The sequence below is a fragment of the Cavia porcellus genome, unplaced genomic scaffold (genome assembly GCF_034190915.1).
Source record: "Cavia porcellus strain 051 isolate PalLab524CR breed Dunkin Hartley unplaced genomic scaffold, mCavPor4.1 scaffold_8, whole genome shotgun sequence".
NCBI classification, from domain to species: domain Eukaryota; kingdom Metazoa; phylum Chordata; class Mammalia; order Rodentia; family Caviidae; genus Cavia; species Cavia porcellus.
In genome coordinates, this window is record NW_026947491.1 from 87592603 (window position 1) to 87612373 (window position 19771).

Here is a 19771-nt window from a genome sequence, read left to right on the forward strand (position 1 = left end):
TTCATCTGCCCAAGATTTAATCTAGCATAGCATTGTGTCTTTCACCATGTACTAAACCACAATGAAAATGAATCAAAGATCTCTATTAAAACAGAGATATTTGATCTGCTAGAAGATAAAACAAATAAAACTCTCGAAATAGGCTTAAGGAAAGACATTATGAACAGAACTCCAGTTGCACAAGAAAAAGTACCAAGGATAAACAAATGGGATGATACGAAATTAAAAGCTTTACAACAAAGGAAATCACCAAGATAGTGAAGAGACAACCTACAGATTAAGAAAAAAACTTTTGCCAACTATTCATCAGGAAGAGGACTAACATCTAGAATACATAAAGAACCCAAAACAATTAGACTCCCCAAACTAAAAGATCCAACCCAAAGACAGGCAAGTGAAATAAAGTGACACTGTGCAGAAGTACAAATGGCCAATAAGGACATGAAGAAATGATCACCATCCCTGGTCATTATAGAAATTAAAATTAAAACAACACTATAATCCCACCTTATACCAGAAAGAATTGCCATCATCAAGAAATCAAGTAATAACAAATGCTGGCGAGGTGGCAGGGAGCAGGGCCAGAAAGGAATGTTTGCACGTTGTAGGTGGGCGTGAGAGCTAGTACAATCTCCATGGCTCAAAAAACTAAATACAGGTTGGGCACAGCAAGGCAGCTGGCCTCTGACACAAGCTCTGGGACAAGGGTCTGCAGCTGGCCGCTGGCTGTCATCTTCCAACAGCCTGATACTGGCCAGTGGTCCTGAACTTTGGCTTCTTCTAGCCTGTGACAGTTTTCCTCCTATAGCTGCTGAGAGATTGGCTTGCTGCTGCTGCTGCTGCTGCTGCTGCTGCTGCTGCTGCTGCTGCTGCTACTCCTGCCTGTGGCCCTGAGAGAATTTCTGTAGACAGGAGAAGAAATATGCAACTTCCTGGGAGAAAAGTGTAAAGAGTCAGAGAAAGAGTTGGCTCGACTGCTGAGTCCACAACTATTTCACAAGTGCTTTGAGGGTGCCGTGGGGGCAGAGTTCTGACACATATCTGTACATATCTAGGGTGTTCCGGAAACTGGCAACCACACCCCAGGAGCAGGCCTGATGCAAAGAGTAATGGGAGAGAGAGCGTGGTAGGGAGACACACCAAGACACACATCTCCAGCACAAGTAACTGGATCATGCTGACCTGCGAGAGGGTGTCGAATGTGATAACCACTGTGGCAGGGAGCAGCATCTGCAAGCCATGCACCCTGGAGGACAGGGTGAGAGGCAGAGCAAAGCCCAAGAGTTTCTACCTCTCTGAGATGCATGTTAGCTTAGCCTGCCTCCCAGAGGTCTCCCACATCAGGGTGGGGTCCCTGTGACTTGTCACATTTGCGTTGCTGGTTGCTATCTACGTCATGGAGGGCTTTTTATCCCAGTGACCGGTAATGGAGGCCAAGGGAATGTAGCAATTTTTCCTTAGTTTTCTGTCAGGATCTTGGCACCTGGTAGCACGTGGCTGTGACTTTGTGTGCCTGCTGCCTGCATCTCGTGGTGTCTTTGCTCCCTGTTTTGTCTTCTAGAGAGTTACAGCTGTAAGAAAGAGAATAAGACCTGTAAAAACAGGCTGCTGTACTAGCTCTAGCTATCAGAAGACAAAGTGGGCAAAATTATCTCTGGCTCTTTTTTAAAAGAACACATTTCCTGAGTTTTTGAGACATAGGATTTCTTTTTTAAAAAACCAAAGAAACATTATTTGTCCTGACTTGATGGCTTTTGTGCTAACTCTACTTACAGTAGACTCCATGAGTCTGGTTGTAATTTCTTGCTGCTTGGAACCTTACTTGGTTGCATTTGATCTGTGCCTGGAGATGTTCTAGACTTTGGAGGAGGACAGGAAAAAAGTGAAACTTCCCAATTACAGAATTGTAAGCTACGTCCTTTTATTGCTTGCACTGGGGTGATGTGATAGCTGGAAATGTGCTTGGATGGTTGTGATGGTTGATACATTGTGTCAACTTGAAAAGTTTAGAAGTTTAAGGAAGAAACTCAGGGAACCAGGATCATTACTTTGTAAATATCCTCATCCTTTGCAGAGGTTTTGTGAATGCTACACCAGCCTTGGTGGGGAGGGTGGCCTGTGTACAGTATAAGGGAAGGGAAGAGGAGAAGAGGCTTGTTTTCCCCCTTTTTGCTCTGGCTGCTGTCTTGAAGTGTTGCCAGTGCCATGCCACCCTGCCTTGCAGCCAGCTGATTAATGGACTGAAACCTCCAAAAACTGTAAGCTAAACAAACCTTTTCTTCCCTAATTTTAGCCATCAGATATTTTGTCTCAGCAATGAGAGAAAAGTAACCAAGACAACAGTGGTCTTGGGGTTATCAATCTACAGGAGCCCAGAGGCCTAATGCAGCAATCTGGGCTGTTGGAAAGTCGGGTGGGAACTGCCCTTCTGCGTTCCTGGGGTTCCAGAACAGGGCATCATGTTACTTGGTGGTGGGATTTCCTCAATGGCTCCTTCTTCCCATTTATGGCAAAAGCTGGCAAAGCTGTTCTCATCTCCTGTTTTCCTGTATGGTATTTCTAAACATATATTGCACTTCTCTCACTAGCATATACTTTTGCCTTTTTTTTCCCCTCCTAATTTTCAGCTTCTGGAAAGGGGATGGAAGCAGAAGGGAGCCTGGCAGGCTCTGCAGTCCTCGCTCGGGCTGCGGATGTGTGTGTCCTGCTGCCGGCTCAGGGAAGGGTCTTGCCCACATTTCCCTGGGGATGGTTTCTAGTCCTCTGATGCCTCTGTCTGCTAAATCATCTACCCAGAATCCCACTGCTCTCTTTATAATAGTGAGTTGTAGAATAATTTAATAAAGAGTAACATGGCTCCACTTGACACATGAGGGCTGCAATCAATGGGAGATGGCTTATAAGTCTCTACAGAAGAAAATGAAATTCTTTCATCTTGCTGGGTGTGGTCATGCAGCCTATCATCCAGCACTCAAGAGGCTGAGGCAGAAGGACCACCATGAGTTCAAGGCCAGCCTGGGCTACATAGTGAGTTTGAGGCCAGCCTAGACTACATAGCAAAACCCTATCTAAAAAAACAAAAAAGAAAAACCTTTTATCTTTGGACTTTTCAGTACTGTTGCAATGGGTTTTTGGATTTTTTTTCTCTCTTTCTGAACCAAAAACTTAATGTTAGAAAACTATCTGCTTTATTATTTGCTCCCATTCTTGCCTATACCCCAGTGTTTAAAAAATAAATAAAATACACCACTTTTTGCACAAAAACACTTAGTGATGAAAAACACCACCAACAAAACTAAAAATGGAAATCCTATTCAACCTAGCTATTCCTCTTCCAGGGTACCTTCCCTAAAGAGTTAATGGTATCATATTATAGTGATTTACACATACTCATGTTAACAGCAGCACAACTCACAATAGCTAAATCTCGAAAGCAATGTGTACCTCCATCACAGCTGACTGGATACCTGATGTTACACACAACAGAGTGCTACTGTGCCATAAAGTGAAATAAACTTGGATCATTTGTAGGAAACTGGGTACACTTGAGACCATAATGTTAAGTGAAATAAATGAGACACACAAGCTTAAAATATTACATGGGTTTTTTTTTATACAACAAACTCAAAGCATAAATAAAGAACAAAATGAAAGATACATAATAATGGGGGCTGGGGATTTAGCTCAGCGGCATTAGCTCCTGCCTTGCAAGCAGGCAATCGTGAGTTCGATCCCTGGTACCGATGAAAAGGAAAAAGACAAAAAAAAAAAAAAAAAAAAAAAGATACATAATAAGAAATGGGAAATAAATGTTTTGCAGATGGGAAGGGGACCAAGATGAAGAAAGGATCCTGTCCCATCCCAAGGGACTTAGATTTTATTCTGAGGGCAACACAGAGCTATGATTCATGATTGTGAGAAAGCTCAGATCTAGCTTTGCAAAGAACATTTTAAAATGGCCTAATGCCCTTAGAGATCGCATCCTGAGAACCTAGAAACACAAATACACAGTCAGGTCCTATCCCCCGTCTACGCACTTAGAAATATCCGAGAATGAGGCCCAGCCACAAACCTTCCAAATGTCTTTGCTACAACCTAGTTTGAAAGCCTCTGGCCTATAATGTAGGACAAAACTTATGGTACTGCTTACCTCGTAGCTTAAAAGGATCAAATGTGACAAAATACATCAGAATTATTTCAAAGCTATAAAACAGTATATGTTCATGTCACTATGAACACTTCTTTGCTCTAACATTTTTACTTCACAGATGCCAGCTTATTTCCTGGGGCTGATCATTTGTAGTTTCTTAGAATGGCCCACCTGCTGATGTGCTATGACTTTGAAGTGACCTCAAATGTAACTTTTCAATTTCATATATCTACAGAAACCCCAGAAGGATGATGTGCAGACACGGGTAGTAGAATAGACAGATTCATATCTGAAACTTCAAGTCTTGACACTTAGCAGCTCTGTGGCTTTGTTCTATGTCACTAAAAATTTTCCAGTGTGTCATTTATTCTTGCAAATATTTACTCACCAGTAGAAAATACCCTTCACATCTGTTTCACCTTTCCAACTTTCTCTTGAGATTATTTTGAATAAAATTATCTAAAACATGTAATTTTCTTTTCTTTTTTTTTTTTTTTTTTTTGGTCCTTTTGAGACAAGGTATCTCTATGTAGTTCAGGCTGGTCTTAAACTCACTTTGTAGCCCAGGCTGGCCCTGAAGTCACAATGATATTCCTGCCTCAGCCTCCCGAGTGCTGGGATTACAGGTGTGAGCCACCATCCCTGCATTAAAACATGTACTCTTGATGAGTTGATAAATGGAGCTTTTGGACATGCAAAATTGAAAGATGAATTTTTGAATTCTGATAAGCTGAGAGATTGCTCAATTTCTCACACTAAGAAGAAAAATATGTATGGTTATAAATTCATATGTGGTCATAGAAGAAATCTTGAAAAATATCTTGAAGAACAAAGAGAAAAAAAATCTTGAAGAACAAAGAGAAAATAAAATTCACCTGTGCCTCAATACTCAGTAGGAACTACTACAAATATTTTGGTCCATATAATTTCCTATTTTTTCTTTGTATATATTCAAAATACATACACTTAGAATATAGAACCGATATCTTTTTAAAAATTTTGCCTTTTTTTGTCTTTTTGAGACAGGGCCTCACTATGCAGTTCAGGTTGGCCTTTAAACTTGCTTTGTAGCCCAGATTGGCCTCAAACTTGTAGTTATCCTCCTGCCTCAGCCTCCCAAGTGTTCAGATTATAGGGATGGGCCATCATGCCTGATTTCCTTTTTTTTTACTTAATGATATGTGCTGAAATTTTCCTCATTATTCTTAATGTCAAAAACATGAATTTTATGGCCCTATTATATTTCATCACATAGATATGTCATAAGTTACTAAACCAGTTTCTTACTTAGGTTTAGATTTTTTTACTATTATAAATGATGAGGCAATAAGTATTCTTAAAATAGATTTCACATTTGATTATTTCTTCTTATCTATTTATTTTGAAGGGAATAAAGCAAAACACTAAGAACAATATTAGATTTCAAAAACAAGACAGAAGAAAATCCCCCATGGTTGCCATATTTCACGTTACTCACATTGCTGCTGGCTCATGGGAAGGGCAGGATGTCATCCTGTTCTCTTCCCTCCCATGAGCATGGCTGTTGCCAGCTCCATGTGTGACTGTTTCTTTAGAATAAATTTTCAAAATGGCTAACAGAAACAAACATTTCTTAAGGCTTTTTGTCTTCTCTTAACCCTTGATGTCATTTTAAATGTGACTTATTCTGCTTTGTTTGAGGGAGGCCCTTAAACTCAGAACCAGCTCCATGCAAAACAGGATAATAAAAAACAAAAAAGTCAGCTGTATGGAAATGGAAGTAGTTACCCACGTGATTTTTACAGAGTCACACAAACAGAGGGTGTGGAGGTGTAGCTCAGTGGTAAAGCAGCTGCTTAGCATGTCTAATGCCCTGAGTTCAATTCCCAACACTATGTAAGTTTTTTTAAAAAGCTATAAAAACATATTTTGAAGGAGATTGAAGAGGATATTAGAAAATGGAAAGATAACCCATGCTCTTGGTAAGAAGAACCAATATAGTGAAAATGGCCATACTTCCAGAACTGTTATACAGATTCAATACAATTCCAGTAAATATTCTAATAGCATATCTCACAGAATTAGAGAAAACAGCCCTAAAATTCATCTGGAACCAGAAGAGAACTAGAAAAGCAAAGGCAATCCTGGGCAACAAAGACAAGACAGGAGACATCACAATCCCTGACTTGAAATTGTATTATAGAGCTACTATAATAAAAACAGCATGGTATTGGCAAAAATACAGATCTGATGATCAATGGAACAGATTAGAAGATGCAGAAACAACTTCAGTCACAATAAGGCACTTTATCCTTGACAAAGGTGCCAAGCACATTCACTGGAAAAAAGACAGCCTCTTTAATAAATGGTGCTGGGAAAACTGGCTCTACACATGCCGAAGATTAAAAATGGATGCATATCACTTTGCTTTATTCCCCACAAATGGACCATGCACTAAGCTAAAATCAGAGTGAATCAAAGATCTTAATATTAAAACAGAAGTATTAAATCTACTGGAAGATAGAGTAGATAAAACTCTTGCAGGCATTGGTGTAGGCAAAGATTATATAAACAAAATCCCAACCATAAAGGAACTATCACAAAGAATCAACAACTGGGATCTCACCCTACTGAAAAGCTTTTGTACAGCAAGAGAAACCACCAACAGAGTAAAGAGACAACCCACAAAGTGAGAGAAAATGTTTGCCAGCTGTCCCTCAGACAAAAGATTACTTTCAAGAACATATAAAAAACTAAAAAAAAATCAGTTCTTCCAGATTTAAAGACCCAATCCAAAACTAGGCATCTGAGATGAATACACACTTCTCAGATGAAGAAATATAAACAGCAAATATGTGAAAAAATGTTCAACATCACTGGTCATTTGACAGATGCAAATTAACACAACATTGAGATTCTATTTCACCCCAGATAAAATGGCTATTATCAAGAATCAAACAATAAAATGCTGGAAGGGTCACAGGGGAAAAGAAACCCTTTACCACTGTTAGTGGGAGTGTAGACTGTTACAACCACTGTGGAAATTAGTGTGGAGATTCCTCAAAAACTAGGACTAGAAGTCCCATTTGACCCAGCCATTCTCCTTCTGGCTATCTTCCCAAAAGACTTAAAAACATCAAACCACAGCAATATATGTGCACACATATTATAGCAGCACAATTTGTAATAGCTAGATCTTGGAAACAACTTAAATGCCTATTCACTGAGGAATGAATAAAAAAAGACATGGTATTTTTAGGTTTCATTGAACTCATGACCTCACGCTTGCTAGGCAGGTGCTTGTGCCTTTGAGCTAAGTCCCCAACCCTGACATGGTACTTTTATACAATGGATTACTACTCAGACATAAAGAAGGATAAACTTGAGACTTTTATAGGTAAATGACTGTAACCTGAGACCATACTCATAAGTGAGATAAATGACACACTCGTATAAACATCACATTGTCTCACTAGTATGAGAAGCTGAAAGAAACATATAATTAAGATAGTTATACTACTGATTTCTGTGAGTTCACTGAAGAGAAAGATTTGTGCTGGTATTGTTCAGACAGTTGAATACAGTTGAATGTAGTTGAATGTGCTCTGGGTGAATGATTTGGGGACCACAATATGCAATGTATTTATGTACCATTGTTGCCCCAATTGACATGTTTTGAAATTTAGTTTTGTTTTTCTTTGAAATAAAATCGATTTCAGAAAAAGAAATGTATTTTGACAAAATAATTGCAACAAAGCTTTGTCTTAACCCAGAAATACCTTTCCATTGTTTCTCAATTCAAGGCATCAATACTGTGACTATTTTAAGAGTTAGAAACCAAAGTGTGACTATAATCTTAGCACTGTAGGGAACTGAAGCCGGAGGATGTCCACCCTACAGCAGGTGTAGGGTGGACACTTAGGATTTAGCAAGACTTTGTTTCAAACATAAAAGTTTTTAAACAAAGGGCCGGGCATATAGTTCAATACAAAGTCTTTGAGTTCAGTTTCTAGTACTGAAAAAGAAAAAAAAAGTGGTGTTTTAAGGATTATAATTTTTTACACTAGATGAACAAAACACTGCCTTTTTTAATTTAGAAAATTTAACAGGGAAATGAATTTTTTAAAACCTCGCCACTCTGACTCTGATCAGAATGTCTTATAAGGACTGTCAATGCATAAGAAACACTATCAAAAGAATCAAGTCTCTGAGGATAGAGAGGTAGGATCCAGAGTATGGTAAGTGAATGAATGAATGAATGAATCATCTCTTCATTCATTTGCAGTACTGGGCAATAAGTCACTAAGTTGTCCAGGCTGGCCTCCCAGACTGCTAGAATTAAGCTATGCACCATGACCCCCAGTGAAAAAGATACTGCTTGGGGGCTGGGGATTTAGCTCAGCAGCATAAGCATCTTCCTTGCAAGTGTGTGGTCCTGAGTTCGATCCCTGATACCGGAAAAAAAAAAAGATACTTATGACAAATCTACTGAAAAAAGAAAATGCCAGAGAAAATGAGTGCAGGTTTGACAGTCTGAAGTTGAAGCATTCCCATGAAATGGATTCTATTTTCCCAAGCATAGGTCCTGCTGGAAACGGGGAAGTGGAAAACAGGAATATGATCAAGTTGATGGCAGACATGAGGGTATGTCTAATTTTTTTTGTTTTGTTTTGTTTTCCTCCTTTTTATTGGTACCGGGGATTGAACTCATGACTGCCTGTTTATAAGGCAGGCACTTATGCTGTTGTGCTAAAGCTCCTGCCCCAGGTGTGAGGGTATGAATGAAGGAGACTGGAGAATGGGATGGCTTCACCAGTTAGCAAAGCATCTTCCCATGGGGACCAAAATCAAGAAATGAAGCCAGTAAACTGGTTTCATACTTTTTCTCCAGCAATTTTGGAAGGCAGTTAACAGACTTTTAAAACCAAGGTGTAGAGGTACACACCTGTAAATCCCAGCACTCTGGGAGGCTGTCAGGAGGATCACAAGTTCAACACTAACTTGGACAATTTAGTGACTTAGTGAGATTCTGTCTGAAAAAATCAAAGGTAAGATAAAAGGTAGAGGGGGAGACGTGAGGGTGTATCTCAGTGAGAAGGCCTGAGGTTCAATCCTTAATACTGGGGGAAAAACAAAAACAAAAAGCAATTTTTACAAGGTGTTGGGATTAATGGAATGAAAGTTATTCTTATGTGAGAGAGTATAATAAACTAGCTGGAAAGGCTAGTAGTTGTTGGGTGTGGTGTGCACACTTGTAATCCCAGTCACTTGGGAAACTGGGACAGAAAGATCATGAATCCAAGGCCAGATGGAGATCCTGTCTCACATCCTAGAGGCTGAGGCAGGAGGACCCCAGGTCTGAGTCAATCTAATGATTTAGTAAGATGCTTTCTCAAACATCAATAAAGAAAAAGAGCTGGGAATGCAGCTTAGTGTGAAGGTCCTGGGTTCAATCCCCAGTACTACAACAAACGTTTTAAAATGAAACAACTCTCAAACCTGAAGACAGACGGAGAGCATCCATAATCCCAGATATTCGGGGAGGCTGAGGTAGAAGGGCTGAAAGTTCCAGGCCAGCTTGGGCAATTTAGTGACACCGTCTCAATTTTTTTTTTAATGGGTTGGGGATACATATAGCTCAGTGATAGAGTACTTGTTTTGCATTTATGGGACCCTGGGTTCAATCCCAAATTTATTACAATTTTCAGATTCAACAGGTAAATTTATAAAAAAGGGGGGTGTTTGGGGGGGAGTAGAATGAGCTGAGCTATTTTTCTAAGGTTTAAAGTACCTGGAATTTCTTTAGTGCAAAAGCCCGGTGAAAACCACACAAAATAAAAACATTTCCAATGCAACATTTCTAAGTAGTTTACTGAGACTAGACTTCAGTGTTGTCCTGAGATCAGATTTCAGGGAGAGAATGTTATCTTCAAAACATCAGAGATGCCTCCTCTTTGAAGGTCCACAACCAGCCAGCTGTCCGGAGCCGGGAAGCCCTGCCCCATACTCCACTTTGTTCAGATCAAACCAGACCTGGTAATGTCAAACTGTGTCAGTCAGGACAGCAAAACCTACCTACCTCTTTAAAACTACTCATACTATGAGACAACGTGTTGGTAATTCAACTAGACTATGGCCTGCTGCTTGTGGGCTTGCCGAAATAAAGCTCGCTCGGGACTTTGTTCTTCCCATTATCATTTGAGACTATACTAGAAAAATAACTGACGTGGACTGCACATCAGGACAACCCTCACATTTGCTGGGACTGCAAATCATGGTCCTTTGTCTCTGAACTCAGTTCTCCTGAAAATAAACATATACCTATGTACTTAGGGAAGCCTTTGGTGAGAGACAGATGGTGAGCGGAGAGAAAGAGAAGTGACTTTTACAAGACATCATAAAAATCTATAAAAACACCCTATTTAAAACACAACTTTCAATTTGCATTACCAAGCTTACTATTGCTTCAATACATGTCAATACTGAGATTTGACAGGAATTAATATTTTAAAAATTGCCTCATGGCCAATAATCTTTTAAAGAATATTTCTTAAATTTATTGTAAACATTTTTAGTTAAGTCATTTATTTTGCAGTTATCTCAACTTAACCATGTAAACATTGTTCTATAAAACTTAAAGCAGCTTATAAAGCATGCTTGGGAGTTCAAAATCTGGGCAGATGTTTAAGAAACCCTAACTTCGAAAGCTTTATTCTCTTCTGGTTAAAAAAAAACCTTGAAAATATACACACGCACGCACACACATGTATTTTTAAAATTTATATATTAGTATAGATGGTGCTTATTTTCAGGAAGATATTTTAACGATAGCTTATTTCTGAGACTCTACCAGGTTTTAATTCAATCAGCAACACGAGCTTGATTAGCGTTCCCGGCCTAATTATAGATCACTGGGCTTCCGACGAAATTAGAATCTAGTAAGCATCTAGCAAGCACCAGCTCGGTTGTTTTAAGTTGACCATTAAGGGGTTGCTAAATAACCCGCTTCACTTCGTTACCGTAGCAAACACTGGGGAGCCCATTCCATCGAAAGGACACACTGATTTGCCTGAAGCTCCCACTAAACTGCTCACTGGGAAATAATTTAGAAAACTTCCCCAGCCTTTAGGGTAAGAAGCGAAAAGGCAATGTTGTCACAAATTCAAGGACATTTAAAAGTGTCCAGCAGCAGAGGTCTGGCTTTTCTGGAATACCGGGAACAAAAGAACCGTTGGCGAGCAGACGGGACAACAGGCTTCCCGCGCACCCCATCTTTCCCCACCCCCAAGAAATCAGATCGGGGAGCTAGAGCGCCCGCAGCCCCTGCTTCCCCTCCGGGGCCAGCCCTCGGGAAGGCCAGGGCCGCGGCTATTCTTCCTAGCACCGGAGTCCTGGGGACAGAAGGGGCCCAGACAGGGGTGTCCCGCGGCAGGCCTGGCGCTCGGCCCGCTCGGAGGTTAACGGACCCCAGCGCAAAAGGCTGCTTCTCGAGCAACGGCAGGGAGAAGAAACGGGGCTCAAAACAAAACGACCGATCTCTTATCAGCATCTACGGGGCAGGCGGAAAGCAGAGGAAGCAAACACCGGCCAGAAGCCACCGCTCCCGCCCGAGCTGCTTTTAAACTGCGTGTCTACAACCCTTCGCTCGGCGCCGCGGCAGATGGAACCCGCGCGAGCCTTCAGGCCAATCAGCGTGGCGCTTCCTCCCGTCGCCGGCCAATGGCGGCGCGCGTTCTTGGGGCGCGGGCGAAGCAGGGCGCTCTCCGTTGGCGTCCAGTGTGTGGGCTGGGTTTGGTGCGGGCTCCTTGCTCCGCCGCTCTCTGGCCGTAGTTCTGCTTCGGGGGCTTTTGTGCCGGCCTGTGGCCCCGCTTCGCGTCCGCTCTCCCTTGCTCCGCCCCGCGACGATCGTCCCGGGCAGGAACCCCCGTAAGGCGCGGAGGCGGCGGCGGCGCGGCCCGGGCGCGGAGCCAGGATCCCCGAGCGATCGCGCCGCGGTGTAGGCTGCGGGCAGGGGGGCGACGCGGGCCCCGAGATGCCGGAGTTCCTGGAGGACCCGTCGGTCCTGACCAAAGACAAGTTGAAGAGTGAGTTGGTCGCCAACAATGTGACGCTCCCGGCCGGCGAGCAGCGCAAAGACGTGTATGTGCAGCTCTACCTGCAGCACCTCACGGCGCGCAACCGGCCGCCGCTCGCCGCCGGCGCCAACAGCAAGGGGCCGCCGGACTTCTCCAGCGACGAAGAGCGCGAGCCCACGCCGGTGCCTGGCCCTGGGGCCCGCGGCCGCGCCGCCGTCGGCAGGGTAAGGACGCCGCGGCCACAAAGGCCGGCGGTCGACGGTGGCCTCCCACCGCCCGGCGACCGGGCCGTCCCTGCCTCCGTCTCCGTCCGCGCCCGGCCTGGCTGCGCCGTCGCTGCGCGGGCCCGGCCCGCGGAGGGGGCGCTGGCGAGGACCGCGCCGAAGTTGGAGCGGCGGGCGCGGGTGCTCGTGGTGGGGACGGCGCGCGATAGTGGTGGACCCCCGCGCAGGCGACACGGGCTGCTGGCCACCTGGAGTGGCTGTGCAGCGGGGGCTGCCCCTAACCTTTTCAAAAAACCACGGGACGGGCCACCCTAAAACGCTATAGGTTCAGTTCGAGCATTTTCCCGCTTTCGTAACTGAATGACTCGCTGCGGAGTCTCAGAGCGCTCCCTGGAGGGCAGTTGGCGACGCAGTCGTTTTCAACCAAAATTTGAAATAAAGAAATTCCCGCCTTTTTAAATTAAATTAAAAAAATTTTTTTGCATAGGGAGGGCTTTTTGAAAAGTTGATGTCTTGTTTGATTTTGTTCTTTTGCAGACATATCAGTCTTTGGGCAGGGAAGCAGTACCTTTACATTAAAACGAACATTTAAAAATACATTTTAAAGCGCTCAGAGATACTTTGGGTTGGTGACTGGTTGCCAAAGATTGAGAATTAAGGAAAATGTTTGCGATACTCTATAATGTATCATTATTGCAATTTGAAATATGATCACAGTTAAATTTCACATTGGCTCCACCAAATGCTTAATATCTTGATTTTTGTTCTCTGGGTAAATTTGAAATGCTATTTTGTATCCACCTGTATTTCCTGGATTTAAATCATAATGCAATTTAGTTAAAACTGTTGATTAGTGTAATGATGATTTTGTGAAAGGTGGCTGTGGTATATATTGTACTATTGATAATTAATACAATATATAACTTCAAATTCCCTTTTTTCTTTTTGTTGGGTGTGTGTGTCTTTTCTTCTTCGGGGCCTGGTGCACGCACTCCCCAAAGAGCTAACTCCCAACCTATTGCATCTTCCAGAGTTTGAGTATTCCCAGTTTAATTTTTAAAAACTATCTGACTCTTAAGGTGGAAATGAAAGGCATGTAATTGATACGTGTAAATTGTGTGGGGAAGTGACACTTAGGGCCTGGCACATAAGAGAGTGCCACTGAGCTCCATCCCTAGTCGGCGCGGGTGAATTAAAATGAAAACTCGGCCTAGGCTCTAGAGAAATTGCAACAGTCTTATAAATGTCTTAAGTCGGTGTCTGGCACATAGTACTGTCTGATAAATATTTGTTCAGTAAGTGAGAGCTCTGCCACACGTTAATTTTTTTTTGTTTGTTTGAGACAAGGTCTCACTGTGTGGTTCATGCTGATGCACTTGTGTCTCTGGCAGGCCTGGAACTCAGCAATCTTCCTGCCTCTGTCATTTGGTTCAGGAATTACAGGCTAGAGCCATCATTCTCCTCGGGTCTTGGGTTTTTTAAAATAGGCTTGTGCAGTGTTCAGAGAAATTGAGATAGTCTTTTGAATGTCTTAAGTCGGTGGCTTTGAACTTACTGTGCAGTCCAGGGTGGCCTCCAACTTGCGGCGAGCCTGCCTCAGCCTTTGAGTATTGGAACTACAGGGTGGGCCATCTTCTCCTCCCTCCCACCTTACTGTTTCTGATGTCTGCGGGTTTGGTTGTTTTTTGGTTTTTGTGTTTTTTTTTTTTTTTTTGTACCAGGGATTGAACTCACAACCTTATGTGGTTTTAAAGAAGCCCCAGTAGTTCTTTATAGAACCCTCCGTGGACGGCTATGCAAATGTATTACACCATCAGTTTTTCAGTATGTGTTAAGGATTTTAAATCTCAATTTGATTATTCTTCATTTTTGAATTCCTACTGTGTGTTCTTTTCTACAGAAAATTGGTTTCTGTAGACTTCACTCATCATAATTTAATTTCTTGGCTTATAAAATTTAAATTTGTGTAATTTCCTCATATCTGTTTCTTCGTGTCTCATTCAATTTTGTGTGAAAGAACTTTTTTTTTTTGAGACAATGTCTTGCTGTACAGTTCAGGCTGGCCTTGAACTCAGTGATCCTTCTGCCTCAGCCTCAAAGTACTTCTGTCACCCCTCCCAGCTTGGTTTGTAAGAGTATTTCCAATGGGAATGAGGCTGTAATTTAGCTCCCCTGAGGCCTTAGTTGGATCACCAGCACCCCCTCAAAATCCAGAGAGTACCTGGCATGCTAGACCCTTTCTATTTCATTCATTTATTTTTGAGAGGGGTTCTTAATGTTCAAGCTGATTTGAAACTCATGGCTAAAGTGATCCTCCTGCCTTACCTCCCAAGTAGCTGGGACCATGGGTGTGTTGCTATCATGCCCAATTTCCTTTAATGTTTAGAGTCACATGGAGGAAATCCTTAACAGTATTTTATTACTGAGAATATTTGTCTTCTCCACCTTGAGTATTTAAAACATATGCCAAATGCTGGACTTGGTGATTACTTACAACTTGTAAAAGTTAACAGTGGTCACCAGTCAGTTATGTCACTTTTATTTCTGGTGGTTTTTTTTTTTTGGTTTTGTTTCTGGTGTTGGTTGGTTGGTTTGTTTTTTGTACCGGTGATCTGAACTCACGACCTTGCACTTGCCAGGCAGGCACTTACACTGCTGAGCTAAGTCCCCAGCCCCTTGTTTCTGTTTTAAAGTACTGTATTAAGGTGAAAGGTAGTTAAAACTTAGGAGCCTGAGTAGACATTTTTATTAGTTATAAGAAAAGATGCCTTGAATTTACAAGGACTAAGAACATTTATAATAGTTGGCATATAAAAGATTGTTCTGCATGTCACATTCTTTTTATATGTACTAGGGTTTTTTCTTTCTTTCTTTCTTTCTTTTTTTGAGACAGGGTCTCGCTATGCAGTTCAGGCTGGCCTTGAGCTCACTTTGTAGCCCAGGCTGGTCTCGAACTTGCAACAGTCCTCCTGCCTCAGCCTCCCGAGTGCTGGGATTATAGGTGTGAGCCATCACAACCAGCTTTATGTACTAGGTTTTATGTTTTTTTTTTTTTTTTTTTACGGTACCAGGGATTGTAGGTCACATTTCTTAAATGATGATTATAGCTTAGGAAAAAACCAGATTATTTTTGAGAATTGCAGATAGGGCAGGGTTTGATTTGGTTTGATTTAGTTCAGTTTGGTTTTTGAGACAGGGTCTCCAGTTAACTGGGTAGCCCATGCTGGCCTAGGACTCCCAGTGATCCTTTTGCCTCAGCCTCCTAAGGACAGGGATTACGGGCGTGTACCATCACACCCAGTTAGATAAAGCAGATTTTAATTTTTATTTATTTTGTACTGGGAGGTTCTGGTGAGCTATACTCTCAGCCCTCTTTATTTTTGTTTTTTAGATAGTATCTCCTATGTCACTGTTAATAAGTTGCCAAGGCTGGGCTCAAATCTATCTTCCTCCCTCAGCCTCTCAAGACTAAGGTATGTGCCACCATACCTGGTGATAGAATTTTTTAACTGATGAATTTCAACATTTTGAAATAGACTGGAATGTGAATTTGGCCAAGATTTAATATTTGTTTAACGCATTCCTTCTATTTATCTTGTTGTTTTTTTTTTTTTTTTTTTTGTCTTTTTCATTTTTATCGGTACTGGGGATCGAACTCACGACCGCCTAGTTACAAGGCAGGTGCTTACGCCGCTGAGCTAAATCCCCAGCCCCAATCTTGGTTTTTTGAGAATTTATTTGTATCTAGAATCAAATTTATGACCTCACGCCTGCCAGGCAAGTACTTTTCTTTTTTTTCCCCCCCAGTACTAGGGATTAAACTCAACTGATTCCTGCTTGCCAAGCAGGCACTTAAACTGCTGAGCTAAACTCCCAGTCCAGGCAAGCACTTAGGCCACTGAGCTATAGCCCCCATCTTGGAATATTTTTAATTAAAAGAAGAATTATGTCATATCTGCCACCATCATAGTGTTTGATTCATTTGGTGTGGTATTACAAAAATTTGTGTGCTGAATTTTAAATTTTGGGGTTTTTTTTCTTTATTTTTAAACTTTATTTTACGTCTTTTGGTGCCGGGTATTTTTAGGTATTGAAATAATCTAGATTAGGGCCATAAGAAGACACATTTTCAGAGTTGGCAATCTGCCTTTTTGCTCCAAATAGCAAAGCATGCAGGTGTGGTTAGCTATTTAGGAGCCATTAAAGCAGAATAACATTCCAAAGTGATCCTGGGTAGATTGTGGTGGGTGAGTTTGTTGTTTCATGTTGGGGATTGTGGACTCAGGACCTTGTACATACTAAACATATGCTTCACATATGTCTCCAGCCCAGACCATGAATTCTTACCAGGAAATGTTTAAAGACTTGGGACAGAATAATTAAAAATGCCAGCAGTGAGGAATATTAAATCATAAATTGACCACTATACGCTACAGTAGTTTTAAATTGTGCAACTCCTGAATCAGAAAGATTCCAGGTCCGCAGCTTAACTCAGAAGACCTCTAACAGTGAACATTGATTGCATCTCACATCTCCATTTTCATATGAATTGAGGAATAATCTAATAGCCACTTAATCAGATGGAGGATTGGTTACACAAGGTTGGGTAAGCAAAGTGCCTAGTGCTCAGTACAGTAATTGATAGCCAGTTAGAGAATTTGGGTTCTGAATTTTTGTTTCCAGTTTTGTGACATCACAATGCAAAGTTACCATAATCGTAGTTTTAGAAGAATGAGGTAAATATGTGAAAGTGATGCATAAAGCCTGTTCAGATGTTAGTGTGTTGCGTACTATCCAGGTTTCCCAAGATGGCCTTGGAACCTTTAGCCCTGTTACCTGCCTTTCTTTGTAGAATGGGGAGATTGGTGTCTTCTTGGATTTTTTTGGATTCTCTTGAGTTAATAAAATAGGGCACTTAGAACACAATTTAACATATAATATATGTGCAGTGGGATCTATTTTAAAATAGTAATTTTTAGTGTATTTCAATATCTAACACAATGTTGCTTTTTTTGTTTTGTTTTGTTTTGTTTTGTTTTGTTTTTGTCTTTTTCATTTTTATCGGTACCAGGGATCGAACTCACGACTGCCTGCTTGCAAGGCAGGCGCTTATGCCGCTGAGCTAAATCCCCAGCCCTACAATGTTGGATTTTTAAATTGAAAAAATAGATCATCTAGTATCTGGAAGAAACTGTCCATATATAAGTGGTTTTCTTAAAGGAACAAAGCTCTGAAGACAAAATTCAGAACCTTATGTAGGCTGAAACTGCTGATTTTTAATCATCAGATTTTTAAAACCACCTGCTTCCCAGTTTTTGTTCTTAATAAACTTGGTGGCATTACTTTTTTGGGGAACTTTTCTCCCTGCAGTTTGAAATTTATCAGTCTGTTAGAAATCTCTGTTCAACTTAACTTATCTTGTACAGATTTACTGCATGAGATTTCTTTGTTCAGCTGAGTTTTTCATTGTTTTAAGAAACCATAAGGAAGTTGGATGAGTGACTTATTTTTCATTCACTTATTTGACAGTGTCAGATGCCTACACTTGTGTCAGTCAGCCTTTTAAAGCCTTTTAAAGTGCTTTAAATACAGGGCTAGTGCTCCTACTTTCTAATGCTGGCTATACAATAAAAATAGATTCTCAGGTCCAAGGCTAAGATTCAGAATGGGAAAAGCATTTTAAAACAGAAGGAACTAGCATAAGAGCTGAGGTTTTGATAAGCCAGACTTGGAAGTTATTGCTCAAGGAGTCCCCTATTTGGAGAAAATAAAGCACATATATAGAAAACTAATAAAACAGATGAGATGTAGTAGATGCTAGAGAAAAGTTTTCTTCAAAATTTAAGGCCTTTGGAATTCCTGGGTGTTTTCTTTCTAATAAAAGTTGAACATTGTTGTCACGGGAGAGATTTATAAGTAATTTTAACCTGATTGGTTTTTCATTGTTTGAAGTGTTTTCATCGTATAATATATTTTTTCTCCACAATTTGTCAATACTTTTTGGGAAGGAAGTAGGGTTACTCACATAAGATTAGGTCTGTTTAAGTCTTTTTTTTTCTAAAGAATTTGGGGCTTTTAACTATACAATTTCTAGATTCAAGGCAACTATTTTGGGTTGCTTCAAGATTTGAGCCTTAGTTAGATGCGATGGCACATGGTCGTAATCCCTCTGAGAGACTGAGGCTGGAGGGTTACAAATTAAAGCCCAGCCTGGGCAATTTGGCAAAATTCTGTCTAGAATGCAAAAAGGTGTGAAGATGAGGTTCAGTGTAAAAGCCCTAAGCTGAATCACCAATACTAGGGGAAGAAAAGATTTGAGCCTGATGGGCTCAGCTAGTACAGTCTGCATGTGTGCCAGAACTTTCTGAAAGCACCTCATAAACCTTTCCACGGCCGTCCCTTTTTTTTATTAAAAGACTTCTTATGAATTGACTTTGTTATTACTAGCAGCTATTTTAAAGAACATCTTGCTGGGCTTGGTGGCACTCAACTCTAATCCCAGCATTTAGCATGCACTTTAGGAGAGTTGGAGTTGGAGACCAGTCTGGGCTGCATAGTGAGTTTAAGGCCAGCCTGCACATGTAACAATACCCTGTCTAAAAAAAAAAAAAACCAAGAAAAAAGCCTTGTAATCTTGGGGGGGGGGGGCTGTGGAGGTGGGTGTTCAGGACTTGAACTCAGAATCTTGAGTTTGCCCAGCAGATGGTGTGCAGCTGGGTCATCCTCAGCTGCCCTTCCCCCACCCTGGGTTTATCCCTGGCCCTTCCTAATCTTGCTTTATGAAAAATTTTTGATCTTGTTGTTGTTGTTGTGTTGGGAATCAAATCTAGGTTCTTGTACATGCTACACGCGAGACAAATATTCTACTTCTAAAGTATGTGCCAAAAATCCCTGTTTCAAATTTTTGTTTACTAAGAACGTAGTGGGTCGGTGCAATGGTACCTGGCCTGTAATCCCAGCACTCAGGAAGCTGAGAGAAGAGAATCATTTTAAATTTGAGATTAGCCTGGTCTACACAGTGAGTTCAAACCCAGACTGAGGTACATACTCAAGTCCTTGTCTCAAAATAAAATAAATAGGATTCTAGTATATATGACCAAATAATGCCTACTGGAAACCTAGAATTCATTGAAAAGTAATCAATTCACACAACTTTAATTTTAGGCATTTTAATGAAACATACTTGGGAAACTATAATAATACTTTTGCCTTAAATAGTGACTCAAAGCTAAATGAACTTTGGTTGATGTTTTAGGCCATTATTCAAACAACTAGCATTTTAGTACCATAGTGCTTTCTGGGATTACTGAGATGTTCGTTAATGCTGTTCACTACAGTCTTAA

The 19771-nt window shown here is 41.3% G+C and overlaps 1 protein-coding gene and 1 pseudogene across 5 annotated transcripts in view; both read left to right on the forward strand.

Moving 5' to 3' along the window:
• Positions 1–854: 854 nt before the first annotated feature.
• Positions 855–1561, forward strand: LOC111758582 (cation-dependent mannose-6-phosphate receptor-like; annotated as a pseudogene).
• A 9854-nt stretch (positions 1562–11415) lies between these two features.
• Tmpo (thymopoietin) overlaps positions 11416–19771 on the forward strand; it is a 28861-nt gene continuing 20505 nt past the window's right edge. For 2 of the 5 annotated variants that reach the window (XM_063255377.1, XM_063255378.1), the window contains exon 1: positions 11433–12428. In XM_063255377.1, coding sequence (XP_063111447.1) covers positions 12162–12428 — 267 coding nt within the window. In that variant the 5' untranslated portion in view covers positions 11433–12161. Of the gene's footprint in view, positions 12429–19771 lie in introns of all 5 variants that reach the window. The other 3 variants (XM_063255376.1, XM_063255380.1, XM_063255379.1) reach the window with 3 other exon arrangements.